This window comes from Myotis brandtii, unplaced genomic scaffold (assembly GCF_000412655.1).
Source record: "Myotis brandtii unplaced genomic scaffold, ASM41265v1 scaffold51, whole genome shotgun sequence".
Taxonomy (NCBI): Eukaryota; Metazoa; Chordata; class Mammalia; order Chiroptera; family Vespertilionidae; genus Myotis; species Myotis brandtii.
Genome location: NW_005369442.1, coordinates 1,507,019 through 1,524,487, shown reverse-complemented (window position 1 = coordinate 1,524,487; position 17,469 = coordinate 1,507,019). Strand labels below are relative to the sequence as shown.

The 17,469-nt window shown below is 41.1% G+C and overlaps 1 protein-coding gene across 1 annotated transcript in view; it reads right to left on the bottom strand.

The window, feature by feature from the left end:
- Positions 1 to 536: 536 nt before the first annotated feature.
- The window catches only part of KIT (v-kit Hardy-Zuckerman 4 feline sarcoma viral oncogene homolog), a 56,305-nt gene continuing 39,372 nt past the window's right edge, over positions 537 to 17,469 (bottom strand). The window contains exons 9-22 of the mRNA XM_014548460.1: positions 17,218 to 17,332; positions 15,313 to 15,506; positions 14,038 to 14,144; positions 13,817 to 13,943; positions 13,454 to 13,558; positions 13,250 to 13,360; positions 11,761 to 11,911; positions 9,723 to 9,814; positions 9,075 to 9,202; positions 7,895 to 8,017; positions 4,012 to 4,123; positions 3,798 to 3,897; positions 3,352 to 3,457; positions 537 to 2,236 (exon numbers count right to left, since the gene is read on the bottom strand). Of these exons, the coding sequence (XP_014403946.1) occupies positions 2,108 to 2,236; positions 3,352 to 3,457; positions 3,798 to 3,897; positions 4,012 to 4,123; positions 7,895 to 8,017; positions 9,075 to 9,202; positions 9,723 to 9,814; positions 11,761 to 11,911; positions 13,250 to 13,360; positions 13,454 to 13,558; positions 13,817 to 13,943; positions 14,038 to 14,144; positions 15,313 to 15,506; positions 17,218 to 17,332 (1,700 nt within the window). The 3' untranslated portion in view covers positions 537 to 2,107. The remainder of the gene's footprint in view (positions 2,237 to 3,351; positions 3,458 to 3,797; positions 3,898 to 4,011; positions 4,124 to 7,894; positions 8,018 to 9,074; positions 9,203 to 9,722; positions 9,815 to 11,760; positions 11,912 to 13,249; positions 13,361 to 13,453; positions 13,559 to 13,816; positions 13,944 to 14,037; positions 14,145 to 15,312; positions 15,507 to 17,217; positions 17,333 to 17,469) is intronic.

The window sequence follows — 17,469 nt, the reverse complement described above, 5'->3', positions numbered from 1 at the left end:
ATTTACTTGATTTATATATTTACATTTTTATTAGAATTCTTCAGAACTGTCAACAGTTGGACAACATATCAGGAAAAAAACACATAGAACACCAACATCCTTTAAACTTGCACTGTTTCCATATTTACACATAAAGTTACTGTATATATAAAAAATATTTTCAAGGACTCATGGGCTTGGGGATATTCAAAAGACATTATTGCTACATTTCAATATTTACAAACAAAAAAAAAGCCACAAAATAATTTCAAACATTAAGCCACTGCAAAGAAACATCTGATGTAACAACCAAAAAAAAATTATAAAAATATAAACTTTCAAGAATATCCAAGACAAAACTCTCAGTGAAGTGCCCCTGAAGTACCTAGACATCTACAGTTAACCACTTTTCTTACTCTAATTGAAGTCAACAGCAACGTAAAGGAAATTTTCCAAGTATGGCAAACAGCGACAATCTCTTACGTTGACAACAAAACCCCGAAACCGGTTACCTTTGGAAAGGTGCGAGAGCATAGAACTCCAGTGCAAATGGTTACTTCCAGATAAATGGCCACAGTTCTCTACATGTCACCTAAGGGACTAGGAAGGGGGAACCGTGAAGGCAGCAGACCTGCATCTTGCAAGACAACACAGAAGCCTTGCCATGTACCACATGGACCTCTTGTAGTTGGGCAGTGATGAAAGAGAAGGTAAACTAAGAATAATATCCAGGCTACAACCTAAAGGGTAAAATTTAAATACATTCCAGTGGGAAAGTAGCATTAATAAGGTCTAAGGAACGAGTACAGTATGTCGAGTATAAATAACGCAGTGCCTTAAGTGGCGGTGGATTGCAAATAAATAGGTACTTTAGGCACTCGGCTTCCTACATGCCTCTATGTGAGCTTTTGGTAAGCTTCTCAGGACAGCAAGGTGAAGGGAACGAAGAGCAGTACGGACAATGAAAGCCAAGCTACTTCTTGGGTACTAAGGACCCTCTTGGGCTCAGGGCAAAAATACCGCCCAAAAGATGTGTCTATAAGCACACACATGCACGCACACATACACACTTTATATAGATACTGGCCCAGCGTCCAAGACATGTCTGCAAAGGAGCCTGAATCTAAATTTTCTTTCCTGCTACAGAAGCATCCAAACCAAGACAGCACTGTTTTCTCACTCCTGCCGGAGTCATGCAGTGAATTCTGAAGCTAATAGGCGTGTTCTGGGGAATCTGTACAGCAAGTTCCTTGGCTACATAAGAAGATTGTTCTTAAGATTGTGCTTAACAATTATGGTTTTTCTTTAAAAAAAAAAGCACTAACTGTGTCCTTCACACTTGCCTGGCTCTGTATCTATTCCTACATACAGCAGACTTGAGCAGAGTCGTATCCAGAAAAGACACCTTGTGGGTTTTCCTCCCTCAGGTATATGAACATGTACAATTGCAGGATGAGTATATACAACGTGAATGGGGGAGGCCCTCTCTCCAATCCAGCGCCCTGACAGCTAACTGGCCAGAAAGCAGGTCAGCAGGACACAGGCTCACGGCTCAGCAGCAAGTCTCCATTCAGGCTTGGGGAGCGTTTTTTCATGGTCGACATCTCATTCCCATCATGAAGTAGGAGATTTCTTAAGCCCAGACATTCATAGACGTCTGACCTTTGTCCCAGTCACGCTCTATTTTCCACATCAGGGGCTTAGGTTTCAGCTTCTAATCTCACTGCACCATCATGTCATTATGGATGGCTACAAGGGCTGAAGGTGACTACTGCCATTTATTTAAATATACTACCAACCATACTTTTCTAACAGAAACTAGAGAAGGCTCAGAAAGGACTCAAGGTGCCTAAAGCCCATTTCACACTCCCTTCCTCCAACTCAAATGTGTTGTTGTTGTTACCAGGAGCTACTCTGCTATTGGGAATATATGCAGTTTGAACCCTGGCCTGGCAAGGGGATAGGGGCGGATGACAAAAAGCATCGGCCACTAAAGTGTGCTCATAAAGACGGATTACAGTGGGGTGTCCATTTTCTGGGAGTAGGATGCAAGTCGAACAAAAACAGTCATAGAAACCAGAAGAATGGGGATCACTGTGTCGGGGAGACCCCAGGCATGTGCTCTGCTTCAGGCGTCTTCGTGAACAAGCAGGGGCTGGGTGGACGAGGTGCTGCTGCCCACGGAGTTGATCCGCACAGAGTGGTCCACCACGATGTTCTCCTGGTTGGGGCTCCAGTTGGCTAAGTTGGAATAAATCTGAGGAAAACAAGTCCACAGTCAATACACTAATCCTCACCCCGAGCACAGTGACGAAGGGGCACTGTGGTAGCTTCAGAATGCCAGATAACTTGAGGAGGACTCTTACACAGAGAGTTTAAAGGCATTCACAGTCCAAATCATACTGACAAAAGAAAATGCAAGTTTGTTTACCCCTCCTTTTCCCCAAGGCCTGATGATGTAGGAAGTGATGGCAAAAAAAAAAAAACACAACAAAAGTGCTTTTCTGCTAGGACACTTTTCGAACAGGCACTACCTAACCTATTTAAAAGGTTTATAAATCTAGGTAGCTAACTACAACCCAACAGCCGATGTAATTTACTGAGAAAGCGGTGGCCCTTCCATTGAGAATCAAGCACTTGGGTGGAAAATGCTGTTTAATTTGAAATACACTTTGCCACCCAGAAGAGCAAGCTTTCACCCAAAAATACCAGTGGTGTATGCTTAGAAAAAAGAAAGATAGCTCCAAGCCCAAATCCAGAAAAAAAGCAACTTAAAAAAAAATCTGACTCAAAGTAAGGATCACTGTCTTTCTTAAAATCAGAAGAAATATGGATATGGGCTTTGACTTCCTCTCTCCCTAAATCGCTGGGAGGATCTCCCAACTTCAAACAACTCTGCATCCTATACGGCTTGTGGGCGCACAGCTCTGTGCCATTTTCTGGTTATGCTTGTTTGAGCAGAAGCTTATCTCACTGCGCTAACAAGCTGTCTTTTCTACGCTTTTATTCTAGTTCACATTAGCCCAACCCTCCAAAGGCTGAATGGCCCTGACATGTGAGAGAGCCCATGCAGACCCCATGACCAGCATTTGGGTGGGGGAGGACACGTGGAAAATCCTTATGGAAGCTTCCACTTCCACACTTCTGAATGCAAAGCCCTCACTCTCTTCCCGCCCCATCTCACATCCTTCTTTGGCTCAGAGCAGGGGGTTAGGCAGAAAGAACTTGTTTCCTTTCCTTTCCTTTCCCATCCAAAGTCCTATTTACAACCTAAGCCAAGGAGAGAAGGGGTGGGAAGGGGCGTCCTCACCCCCAGAGCCTGAGGAGGAGGACACCCTGGGACAGAGAGGGGAGACCTGGGCCTGTACTCACATGGTTGCTGCTGTCTGAAATCTGCTTCTCAATCAGCTGAACGATCTGCTTGAATGTCGGCCTTTTCAGGGGATCAGCATCCCAGCAAGTCTTCATTATGTCATACCTGCAAAACGAGGGCTGTTTGCCGTCATTGCTCAGTGCCCTTCACCTGGCTTCAGGCGTACGCCGTGCAATTGTTTCAAAAATGATCCCAGGCTGGGCAACTGGACAGACTGCATGGCATACTCTGTGTATGAGATGCTGCCAAAACGTTCTGTGTATTTGGTGACAACAGATTATAAAAATAAGCTACAGAAATGACATTTGACCAGGATGCCCTTAAACAGGAACCAAGTGACATTTCAAACTGGCCTACTCGAAAACCCTCAACATCTGGGTTTCTGTCTTTAAAAATAAAAATGAAAGGGGAAACATAATCTGCAGGAAAGTGCCCGGGCCCTTACATTTCAGCAGGTGCGTGCTCCGGGCTCAGCATCCGGAAACCCTCCTTGATCATCTTGTAGAACTTGGAATCGACCGGCATTCCAGGGTAGGGGCTGCTTCCTGAGGCACAAATGGTTTGCAAATCAGTGTTAATCTTAAGAAAGCAGGACACTGGAAAAACCTTAAGAAGATGCTCTGAGCCTATGAAGGTGCCTTTGGCAAGAATCATTTTACCTAAAGAGAACAGCTCCCACAGAAAAATCCCATAGGACCAGACATCGCTTTCGAATGTGTACACACAGTTGAAAATGCTTTCAGGCGCCATCCACTTCACAGGTAGCCGAGCCTGTAACGGAAGCACAACAGATTCAGTGATGTAAATTAAGAAGCTCCAAAAAGCTAAATAGCAAATTATTCCGATAGACGTGGCTCCCGCAGAGAGCTGGGGGTGAGAACTTGACTGCCTCTCCCAAAAGCCTTTTATCCCTGTGACTTCAGATGAACCCCAACTACCTCCAAAATAGGTGGCTCACAAGAATACCATCCCTATTTTCAAGATGGGGACACTGAGATGCTACAATCATCATCATCATCATCATCATCATCATCATCATCATCATCATCATCATCATCATCATCATCATCATCATCATCATCATCATCATCATCATCATCATCATCATCATCATCATCATCATCATCATCATCATCATCATCATCATCATCATCATCATCATCATCATCATCATCATCATCATCATCATCATCATCATCATCATCATCATCATCATCATCATCATCATCATCATCATCATCATCATCATCATCATCATCATCATCATCATCATCATCATCATCATCATCATCATCATCATCATCATCATCATCATCATCATCATCATCATCATCATCATCATCATCATCATCATCATCATCATCATCATCATCATCATCATCATCATCATCATCATCATCATCATCATCATCATCATCATCATCATCATCATCATCATCATCATCATCATCATCATCATCATCATCATCATCATCATCATCATCATCATCATCATCATCATCATCATCATCATCATCATCATCATCATCATCATCATCATCATCATCATCATCATCATCATCATCATCATTGATGTTTCTATCCCTCTCCCTTCCTCTCTGAAATCAATAAAGATGTATGTTCCACAATTAGGTAAACTAAAAAAAAAAAATTATACGGAAAGGGGAGAGATTTGGTCCCTGAGTATTTCACAGGGCCTCTTAACAGGCCTGGCCTCGTACTCCTATATTTCTTTTTCTTTAATATGCAACTGAAACTATGCATTGGGCAAGTCACTTAAACATCTGTAACTAAGCTTCTTCTATAAAACAAAAATACTTCAAATGTCACGAGTTGTTTTGTGGCTTAAATGCGATAACGTGGGTCAGCGTGCTTAGCAGTCCTGCCTGACTACCTAACAGCTGAGAAATGGTCTTGCATAAGCGATCACTCAATAAATAGCAGTGGTTGATGATGATTATGACTATTCCAAGAAGGTGAGGGGCAGATTCAGGGCTGAAATTCAACAGCTGAATTTCACATCCTGAACCCTTTCTGCTAAAACCGAGCCAAACTTTTCGTGACTGTTCCTCTTAAAGACGTGCTGGATTCCTGGATCTTAATCTACCACAGAAAACTAAATCAACCCTCCTCTTAACTCATTTAGAGTTTAAAATTAAGAAGACAATTTCTTATAGTCTTTTAAGTTATTTTAGTCCATAGGGGTGGGAAAAATTCTTCCAATATCTCCCCTGCCCCTGAAATGTTGTGCTAAAACTCCTACGGGGGCTCTTAACCTGCAATCTACAAGTATCTTGAATCCAGGTGCCTGTGAACTTGGAAGGGAAGAGATTGCATTCTTGTTTACACTAACTTCTAAATGAAGTTCAGTATTTCCTTAAATTATGAATGAAGGCAATAAAGCACAGTAGACTGAGCAGGACCTGTGACTTTGTCACCAATATAATCATGGAGATCGTCATCATAGTACAGTATTTACATTCATCACCACTTTGAAATTATAGTTTCTAGAATATGTTATTCTATGTAACAAAGCACATGTATTGTCATATCACAAATTTACTTTTTAATATTTTGATCAGTTTAACTGCTTTTCTTGGTTATCCTCCTTATTTTATTCTGTGCATTTAAAACAATGTTCTGACAAAAGATCCATAGGATTATCCAGGGTAGGAAACCCTGGCACAAAAATTTAAGGAGAACCCATGCAAAATGAAAGGATTTCCAGGGAAACTGACACAACTAGGAGAGCTCAGATGATGAGGATGTAAATTTGGGGGTAGTAACATGCTATGTGAGTTTCATTGCTTTTAACCTGTCTGCAAATTTTCCTTATTCAGTAGCCTGGTGAAAGTGACATCCGTGATTGGTTAGTTCACCTGGCTTGAGCTGGAGCCCACAATATGGAAGCTGGTGGGAACTAACCCTTCCTTGTTATTCCAACCAATAACAAGCAGTAAGGAAGTGCAGCATCACCACTGTCGTGATTATTTATATTTCAAGTAAGACAGCTATGAAATAATAAGTGCCATATAAGTATTAGCCACAATGCGCCTGGCTCTATTCTAAACGTTTTATATATATTAATTGATTTAATCCTCCTTGCAACTTTATGAGGCAGCTGACAGTATCATTCCCAAGAGGAGAAAGACCCATGTTCGTAAGTGTCGGATAATTCTTGCCAAATATTACACAGCCACTAAATGATGGACCAGATTTGAGCCTGGCGAGACTGGGTCCAGAAGCTGCAGCCTTCTTCCTTTTGTCCTTCTGTCACTATTGAGAGGCCTAGATAAAGAACCACCTCACATTCTTCCTTTCAGCAGTGCACCAGGATGGAGAGAACACGGTTTTATTAACGCTCCTAATGATGAATTCTAGCCTCAGAAGAGACTAATTTAAAATGCATGTGTTGGCCCTGGCCAGATAGTTCAGTTGGTTAGTGTCATCCCAATATGCCAAGGTTGCAGGCTCGGTCCCCAGTCAAGGCAGATACAAGAAGCAACCGATGAATGCATAAATAAGTGGAACAACAAATCAATGTTGCTCGCTCTCTCTCTCTTTCTCTCTCCATTCCTCCCATTCCTCTCTCTCTTAAATCAATTATTTTAAAAAAGAAGAGAGAGGGAGGGAGGGAGGGAGGGGAAGAGGAAGGGAGGGCTTGAGGGAGGGAAGAAATGCTTTGATTAGAAGTTAAACCTAGAACTTGTTTCTACAAACCCAAGTCAAGTGTAGCCAATCCACAGAGATGCCATAATGATGAAGGAGAAAATATTACCTTATCAATAGCTACCTCTAGGAATAAATCCGGACTATAGAAATGGGTCTGGGAAAATAGATGCAGAAGAATATAGACACAGGACTACATGACTTCCCATACTAATGGGATACTGCTCTGGAAATCCAGCACTCTGGCTGCAGACTCTAACAACCGGTGTATCTCAGACAAACATCACTGAAATACACTGCAACTCTGAAAATGTGAAGACACTGCATTCTAATGCCAAGGGTTTGCGATACAATGAAAACGGCAATGAAATAAAGCACTTTGAAATAAAATCACTATGTTCTATAAACCAATTATAACTTATGAACCTATTTAATAAGCTCTCTATTGATTGTCAGATCCAACATTCTTCATACCTAACTCTGTACATTACCTTCGATTTTAATCTTTTTCACATGGCATGTCAATCTCAAAATAAAATTCTCCTGCTGTGACCTTCAGGTCCACGTTTGTTTCACTGGAGCAAAATTGAGTTCATTGCTATTCTCAGGCTACAATGAAAATTAAGGCTATTTCTGCTTCCTTCACATGCCCCGTAATTACACAATTAGAATTAGGAATTCTATTATCGGAATGTTAGTTGTGCTGTTCAGCATACCATGCAAATTTTGCTGAAGTACACTTAATGTGACGGCTAAAATGCATGGTCCCTCAAAGGTAGGATTTGCATTATGAAAATCATAAAAAAACAATTCTTATAAAAAACTTGAAACTAAAATCTTCACTGGACTGTCAAGGAGAGAGTGGATACTCACATTTCCTTTGACCACATAATTAGAGTCGTTCTTGATGTCTCTGGCTAGACCAAAATCACAAATCTTTGTGATTCGACCATGGGTAAGAAGAATATTTCTGGCTGCCAAGTCTCTGTGAATACACTATCAGGAGAGAAGGGGGGGGGGGGGAAGCCATTTAAATTTATTTTAAACTTTTAAAGAGTGAAAACTATGTTTAATACTAGAGTGCTGCATATGTTATACACATCCAATACTTTTGCTTTACATTTAAACTACTCAGTGCACCAAAAATAAGTGTTCTAAATTATGCCTTGAATGATGCTCAAAATTTGTGTTTCACATCATTAGGACCTTAATTACTATAATCACTTTCCAAAACCAACTTGAATAAATGCTTTCTTGGGGCTGCTTTCATTCATTGGAAAATACATTAAATAATCGTATCCTATTTTTTTTACAAAGAAAACTCATTTTGCATGCTTCTCTGTGAATGTTCTTTGATAGGAGTTTCTAATATGTCTTTGCAACTTCAACTTGACATCTCCCAAGGACACAGGGAGAAGCTCTTTATTTCAGCCACCCCATATCCCCTTTTAGTTTGGTAATTGTTTGGAAATGTCACCATTGACACATAAAAGTCGGATCTGTGACCTTATGCTATTCTGGTCATCCCACTTCCTAGGGAATTCCTCTCACCCTTACAGAGACCATGTTCCTCGTTTTGGTTCCCTCATTCTCTTCCTATCCCCAGTCTTTTCCCAAATGTTTATTATTCTCTCTGATCCCTATTCCCCCAACATTTTATAAACCATACATGCAATGTTAGTAGTCTATCTTCAATAAAACCCACGTATATGCCCTCCAAGCACTGCAACTATGTAAGGCACTTCCCCTTGCTTCTGCTGATAAAATAGCTATCTATTCTCTAAGAATAGCTTCTATATCTTAAAAGCCAAAAGGTTTAAATGAATGCATTGCATATAAAAAATATTCATAGAAAGCTCATTTAGACAGAATTACACTTTAAGTCTTATAAATGAGAGCAGGAATTCTAAACAGACAGCAGTTGGAACATGAAGAAACTACATTTCCTCTGCTTTGGTTACCACACTTCAAAATGACACTCTGCATTCTAACTACGGCTGTAAAATGCTTCGTTCTGGAGGGAGAGACTCTTCTGAAAACCACTCCCACTTACGTTCTTTGAGGCCAGGAAGGCCATGCCCTTCGCCACCTGGTAAGAAAAGCTCAACAGGTCTTCCAGGTCCAGGGCCAACTCGTCATCTTCCATGATGGCAGGTGTCACATCTCTTTCTATGTATGAGCCTGTTGAGAGGAGAAGGATTTTCTGAGCAACTGAAACCTTAAAGGCGAGGAAAACAAAAGACGGTGACAAAGGTCACACCAAAGGTAACAAATGAACTAATGTGAACTTGCAGGCCAATGACCTCCCCAGTGTTGAGGACGGGTAGATACTGAATCACAAAGTAATATTCACAATCCCGGGCAAGGTTACACAATCATCAGGGGAGAAGGATGGTGGATTAGTACAAAAATCTCATATTTTCACATGCAAAATACGTATGTGATATATTTTGATATGCAAAATACATATTTGATATGCATATATTTTCACAGTTGCATTAAGATGCTTCGATACAATAACCCAGGTTGTGGCCTTGTAGACCCTCTTAAAAACCTTAACTGTCACTGACCACGAATGGCATTGCCACTGGACCCTACTATACAGGAGAACTGGTCAGTACCAGGAATGGTGTTGTATTCCACAGTGGTCTGAGAAATCCTCTGTAAATGAAGTTGATTTCATTACTTGATGGGTACCCACCTATTCTTGCCGATCGCCTTTTGTCTGCCTTGGTTGGTACAACATAAGAAACTCCGGGTTTCATGTCCATGTACTCATTAGTACTGTCATTACTGGGAGAGATAAAACATCCATCAAATCATGATCGAATAAAATGGGAAATGGGGGGAACACTGAAGGGACAGGTTCTATCTCCCCATCCCTTTTTACATAACAGGCTGATTTTATTCAAAAAAATATTGCCAAATTTGACTGAAGAAAACCTTGTTCAGTTAAGAGGTGAATTTTTAACATTCAACATTAGGGTCCAATCCCTAGGAATTAGATGGCTTTTTTTGTGTGTTCAATCATAGACGGTACTCAGTTTAGAAATTTCCCATCCCTTGCCACTGGAGATTTAATGGGAAACAGAGCCAAAAAAAGGCATCATTCCACATTACTTCAAACTCTCTAAATTAGCCCCAAGAGACAAGATGAAAGAGACAAAGAACCAGAGCTTCTGTGATGTGTTATGGGGGAGAAGACAGGGATCATTAACATATAGCAACTGATGGAAGAAGGTTTAAAAAAACCAAGTTTGGTTCAGATAAACACCAATAATTTGGATGATTTTCTGAACCATCTGGACCTCTTGAATCTGCAACATTTGGCTGGAGAGTCTTCAAGATTTCTAGTACTTCCTGCTTGTGATTAGCATAGAAACACCATGACAACTATCTCCCTCAGAATGTGCGGATGGTTCAGTCCCATATGGGATCCCAAAGCACAAAGAACACCACACAGGACTGAACAATTTAGGCCATTATTTCAGAAAGTTAAAAAATAAAAAAAATACATCTGGGATCAAAGCTTTAGAAATAAGGCTCCTTTACTCATAGAAGGAGCATTTGCTCTGGAGGAACTAACAAAAGGTGGTTGGTATCGTGTTTTACTACCACTTGATGGTACTCAAGTTTAAAGGATTTTAAAAAAAAAGTAAAAAGATTCACCTGGGGTTTAAAACCTTATCCACAGGTACATAAAAGGGCTTGAAGAGGTAACTGCCCATCAGTAAAGTTTACTGAGGTCTCCTTAAGGGTCTGGAGTTAACAGGTTAACAAGCATGTCAAACTTGCAGCCGGCGGCTCGTTTGGCATGCGGCCTACCAGCCGCGAGTTTGACATGCTTGGTTAGGAGATAGATTTGCCATCTCTAAATACAGGGGCAACAGTATAAAAAGGAGAGGAGAAACCCACTGCACAAATGCAGAAATATAAAGAATAAGGGACTGGGCATGAGAAGTAGGATTTCTGTTGGGCTGAGTGAATCCAGGAAACCTTCTTTAGTGGTGTAACTTAACATTCGGAAAAAAGAGGCAGGCATGGCAGAGATGATTTCTATTCTTGTTGTAAACCACACTAATTCTCCTTAGAAGAACTTGAAGCTCTTTACACATCATTTAAATTCAGAATGTTACCAATGATGAAAGAGATGAAAATAAGGTACAGAATTTCTTTAAATGTGCCTTTTTATAGCATAATGAGGTTTTGATTTTGTTTTTTTGAAGGGTTAAGTATATAGAAATAATTTAGAGGTAGATGGCGAGAAACCTACAAGCAGTTAGGTTCAGAGCTTTCTGCCATTCTGATAAAGGCTTTAAAGGAATTTACTGTGACGACTTGACAAGCTTGCGCATTTTCCTATAAACGGTGTCTCACTGTAAAGATGCATACAGTACCAGTGCCACAGGATAAATGGACTGACACACAAGAGCAGAGCCATGATAAGAGAAACAGGTATAGAGTTCATTCTGTTGAGCAGAACAAAAGCTTAGGAAAAAACTAAATATGCATTAAAGAAAAATATGTCAGCAAAAATCTAAGTTTAAGACTACCTGAATCTTTAAAAGCATGATTTAAACTCTGCAAACTGTTAATCACATTTAAATGATTTAATAATTCTGATTTTGCACCTCAAAGTACCTCAGTTCACTTTTTTTAAAGAATCAGCCTTGATTGCAAACCCTTATGACCCCAGAACTGCCTGTCAACAGCTGACTGTTTATGTAAATCAGTCTTACCAGGAAGACTCCTTTGAATGCAGAAGGTTCTTATAAAGTGCCGCTTCTGCATGATCTTCCTGCTTCGAGCAAATAAATGAATCACGTTTTCTCCTCAAAAAATTCAAAAGATCACCATAGCAACAATATTCTGTAATGACCAGCGTGGGCCCTATAAGCAAAAAAGGAAAAGGTTAGAAAGAGCTGAGCTATATAGACAAATCCTGCCTCCCAGAAAAATGCCCAATGGTGATCCAAGCCAGGAACAATCCGTTTCAACGGACAAGCTTACTGAGTACCAACACAATCCAACTATTAACATTGCTTATCATCCTAGCTGGTTTGGCTCAGTGGATAGAGTATTGGCCTGTGGACTGAAGGGTCCCAGGTTCGATTCTGGTTAAGGGCACATGCCTGGGTTGCGGGCTGGATCCCCAGTAGGGGGCATGCAGGAGTCAGCCAATCAGTGATTCTCTCTCATCATTGATGTTTCTATCTCTCTCTCCCTCTCTTTTCCTCTCTGAAATCAATAAAAATATATTTTTTAAAAAAAACAGCATTGCTTACCAAAAAGCAGCCTTATGTGAATAAAACTAAACAAGCAAGCCCCTTTTAACCTACATGTGTGTCAGTGGTTAGGGGCAGGTGTGATTTCTGGTTATACTATTATCAAACTTCCTATTTGAATCCTCGGACTCACTCTGCTTACACACAGTGGGGCTCACACCCTCTCGGTAACATTGTCATGGAAATGATGGCACAGGCTGCAGCATAATAGGAAAGCCAACTGCGTGGAAAAGCCAGCTGAGACCCATTAGGAAACGGGCGAAGCCCTGAAATGACAGGGCATCACCATCACCTGTGTTCTGAGCACTCCTAAGTCGAACATTTTCTTGGTGTTGTGAATGCCTAACACGGAAGCTCTGAAGTTAACAGGCAACTAATTAACATGGGCAGAAGTTTCTCATGAACAATTCATGATGTGGTGAAGCAACGGTTATGGGGCCTGTTTTAAGAAATTATATAAAGTTGTCAACTTGACCGTGGAGCTCTCCAGATCTCCGGGAACAGTTCCTTTCACACGGCTTTGTTCCTTTCGTCCAAAATGAAACCCGGGATGGGAGGCTCAACTGAGGCTTCAGAATTGGAAACTTATTTTTAACAAAAGTGAAGTGTTTGCCTCATTTGGTGTATATTTGAGAGCTGGTAGGCTTAAAGGCCTCCATTTAATTATAGTATGAAAATGAATCTTAACCCTTGAGTGACTAAATATGAGGCAGCAAAATATAAATCCTACAAGATAAAAAGAAAAGCTTTCTGGGCAAGATGAGACATCGTTCTTGAGATATGCAAGAGGTCACTGATGAGGACACATACAGGGCAGTAACTAAGGTGTGTCCTGGGCTGCCCCACCCATGATGATAAAACTAAAATATACAGTCTTCAGAACAATAACTGGGAGAGGGGAATCACTGACAGATCATCAAAGACCAGTTGGTGGCGGCTTTACCTCCGATGGTGCACGCTCCCAGAAGATTCACGATATTCATATGATTGCCGAGGTAGCTCAAGACCTTGAGTTCAGACATGAGGGCTTCTCGTTCTGTTAAATGGGCACTCGCTAAAATGAGAAACACCTTATTTTAGCAAAAATAAAAAATAAAAAAATTGACAAACTGGTGTTGAATACAGGCAGTAGCCTGAAGAAACTTACGCTTGAGCATCTTCACAGCAACAGTCATGGCTGCATCCGACTTAATCAAGCCGTAAGCTGTGGCCTCCACAACTTTGCCGAAGGCGCCGGCCCCCAAGGTTTTCCCTGCAGAAAGGAAGACAACCAAGTAAGTTGGTGGGACCAAAGGACCATCTGTGTGATTTTAACAATGGAATTAAGGACAATGTGTTTAGATACATTTCCCTACGTGCTTGATGCCAAATCTTTCAAAGATGGTGACTTTGCACAGGAAAAATTTATTGCCTCAGGTGGGAGAAAACAAGGGAAGCTGTTGGGGTTCCCTAAAGTCATTGTTATATGAACACAAAAAGGCTCCTTGGAAAGCCCCTGTTTCATACTGACCAAAACTCAGCCTGTTTCTGGGAAACTCCCACTTGTGATCATAAGGAAGTTGCGTTGGGTCTATGTACACATAATTGTTTCCATTGATCTCCTCAACAACCTTCCACTGTACTTCATACATGGGCTTCTGGTGGGGGGAGAAAGGAAAAGATGTATTTTCTTTTAATGATCAACGTGTCAATCATTACAGCGCTCAGGGCAGAGAACAAACGAATAGTTACCTGTAAGTATTTGTAGGTAAGAATCATCACAATAATGCACATCATGCCGGCCGCAATCACAAAACCGATCAGCAAAGGCGTGAACAGGGTGTGGGCATGAATTTTCTCTAAAATGAAAGAGGAGCGTGGAATCACAACCTATCCGCAGGACTGGGTCTTCACCACACCATCTACCCCAAACCGCCCGCCTCCCATCTCACAGCCCATGGCGCCATTCGAAGCCGTGCACATCCCAGCCGCTTGCCTTGGTTATCATCTTACTCCGTTATTCAAGGGAATCTTTTAAAAATAATTTTGAACCAGATACTGTGGGAAGAGAGCCTGAGATTCCTATAGCACAAAAGTAATTTTATGCCGTTGGTCAATGAAAAGCAACATCTGAATGAACTTTGTACTTCAACCAAATTCCTTCCTTCGACAACTTTTAAGAAATGTCCTTTATGGGTGGTTTCTATTTTCTTCTTTATGCTTTCTTGTGTTTTCCAAGTTTCCTACACTGAGAAAAACACTTTTAAAGTGTTCTTTTTATTGCCCCGTCTGAAAAAAAAAATCTATGGTGCAGAACAATGTAAGAATTCTTCCCCTCATTACTCAAAAACTGAAAATACACCACTTTTGGCACTCGCCTTTGCCAACTCAGAAAAACAAAAAGTGAGCCCTAAGAATGTAGGTGCTCAGTTTCTTTGTCTTCTAATGTCATGCCAATTCATCAATGTGTCCACAAGGATCATTTAACTTCTGTTAGGAGAGCCAGTCACTCATGAATCAAATTTTAAAGATGTTAAAGAAACAGCTCACTAACATGACTTCATAAAAGGCAATGTTAACTTTCTGATATAGTATCTGGCAATGTGTTAAAATAACTGATTTTAAATGGAATATAAATGTTTAAATTGAGAATATCCTAATTCTGTTTCTGTGTCGATATAAGGAAAATATATTCCCCCATTTTCTTTCTCTACTCCTTTTAAATAAAAACAATTATTGCATGAACTTTATGATGCATTATATGTATACACACATGCATGCATGCATACATACATAGATATGTGCACACACATGTGTAAGATCCATATAGTAACATGGGTAAAATTACCGCATACATTTTATTAACAGACTAGTATGGAATGAAACTTAGTGAGTTTGATGACAGTACAGTGCAATGTAGATATTACCAGAAATGACATGGCCAATGATGGAATGGACTTAAAATCATGATTGATAATGGTAGCAGAGCCTAAACATCCCCTTAAATTGGATTAAAAAGAAATATACCTTTGCTGTTACCTTTAAATGCAAAGTTAAAAAAGGCAGAACTCTTGCCCACATCGTTGTAAGCCCTGCACTCGAACGTGCCGTTGAGCTTGAAGGCACTGTCATCGATGGAACTCTGAACCACCAGCTTGCCAAACGGGTTCACAGAGGAGTTCTGTATCTGCACATTCACCGGCCCAACAGGAACAGAACATCTAGGGGGAAGCAAACAGCAGCCCAGACTTACTCCAGGAACACCCTCACTCAAACACCCTGGGTTTGGCATTCTTTTCAAACTAAGTTAGGGGTTCATAACTGGAAATTTCCTCTGACAACCGGAAGTGTCTGAGGACGAGTGAGCCCTTCCATGGCACAGGGAGGGGGAAAGCGCCACGGAAGAGAAGACGGAGAGAGGTTTCGGAGTGAGGCATGGGTTTGAATTGTGACTCAAACACCTATTCTGTTGACTCCTGACAAGTTACCTCAAAATCTACAAGACCCAGTTCCTACCACTGTAACACTGGGATAAGACTCACCCTGGATTGTTAAACAGAAATGACTTAAATACCCTGAAATAAACTAATAGTGAAAGGTTGAAGAGGAAAAGCATGGAGCAAGAAAGCATTGTGTCAACACGATGACCACAGGCAACCCCCAGAACCCCAGCCGTGAGGACCCACTGGAGGTTCTATGCCGGGAGGTGCAGGCTGTCCAGCCAGGATGCACTCCAGGTGGCAAAGACCATGAAGAGCCAGACCCTGATGAGTCTATTTAAAGTATCCCTCCCCACCCCACTCCCACGTGCCTAGCAGTGTTCCATTCCTTACCTTGCTCTGTCTTCCTCCTTAGCTCTTAATATCATCCTGCATTAGCTCTTTATTTTCTTTGTCCATCTCCACCCTTTAAACATGAGCTCACAAAGCTGGGACTTGAGTGTATTTTGTTCCCTAGACCAGTGTCGGGCATACAGTTGGCGCACCATAAATAATTGCTAAATGGCCGACTATCATTACTTGGGTTTCTTCTGCTATGGGCAGACTTTTCAGGGGTCTTGAACCAACCCTATTATTGCAATGTAGATATTACCAGAAGTGACATGGCCAATGACGGAATAGACTTAAAATCATGATTGATATGGTCTTCCCCAAAGAAAACATTCCACTCAAACTCAGCTGAAAACCACAATCCTATGTAACCTCTTCCCATTTGTTGTGATAAAAAGGTCTATTCCATGAAAAATAAAATTTCTGTTATTATCCGCACTATTCAATTGTGATGTTACACCGGGCTTTTAAAGCCCGAGCATAAAATACCATTTGCTGGATAAAAACAGCAAGGTTGACCCCATTTTCATCTTCAGGTAATATGAAAGGACGATTTAAGGCTTAAGTGTGGATTCTCAGGGGGAGGAAGCACAAAGCCAGATGTGCTCTGCTCAGGGGCTGGGCACCTAATCACCGAGAAAACCGCTTCAGAACTTGGAGCTGACAAACGCCATATGCACGTTATAACCGCACGATCATTACTTTTTGGTAACTTGGCAATTAACTTCTGAGGTAATTTTTTTCACAATAACTATAGCCACATTTCCCAGACACATTACCTCCTGCGTATAGAATGGAAATCTAATTACTCTGTCCTGGAAAATTGCTTTATCTACCTGCGGGTTAGAATTGCATGATAAATCCAAAAAGATAACTATCAAAATAGAGAAGTCATTCAGTAATCATTTTCAGCAAACAAAATTAATGTCTACCAAGAAAAATATAGCAATTATGCCGTCTCAAAAGCCACACGGACAGAAAAATAGAATCCTCGAAACAAAGCTTTTTTGGGAGGAAAAAATCTGAAAACATAGTTGAAATTCAGCCGAATTGCAGTCCTTCCCTTCTGCATGTCAAGTGGTAACAAAAATAATCATCTCACCTCTGCTCCGTTCCTGGACAAAAGTACCAATCTATTGTGGGCTCCGGGAATCCTGCTGCCACACACTGGAGCATGCCATTCGTGAGCCTCTCAGAAGTCAAGATCTCTGGCTTTGCTGCAGGAAAAGAGAAGTAGCCACACGTCAAACTGCTGGAGAACATCCCCGAGACTCACGCCACTCAGAACCCTCAGAACCTTTGTGAGGCTGGAGACGACCTTGAGGGAACACGTTACTCGAGGGAAGAATCCAAA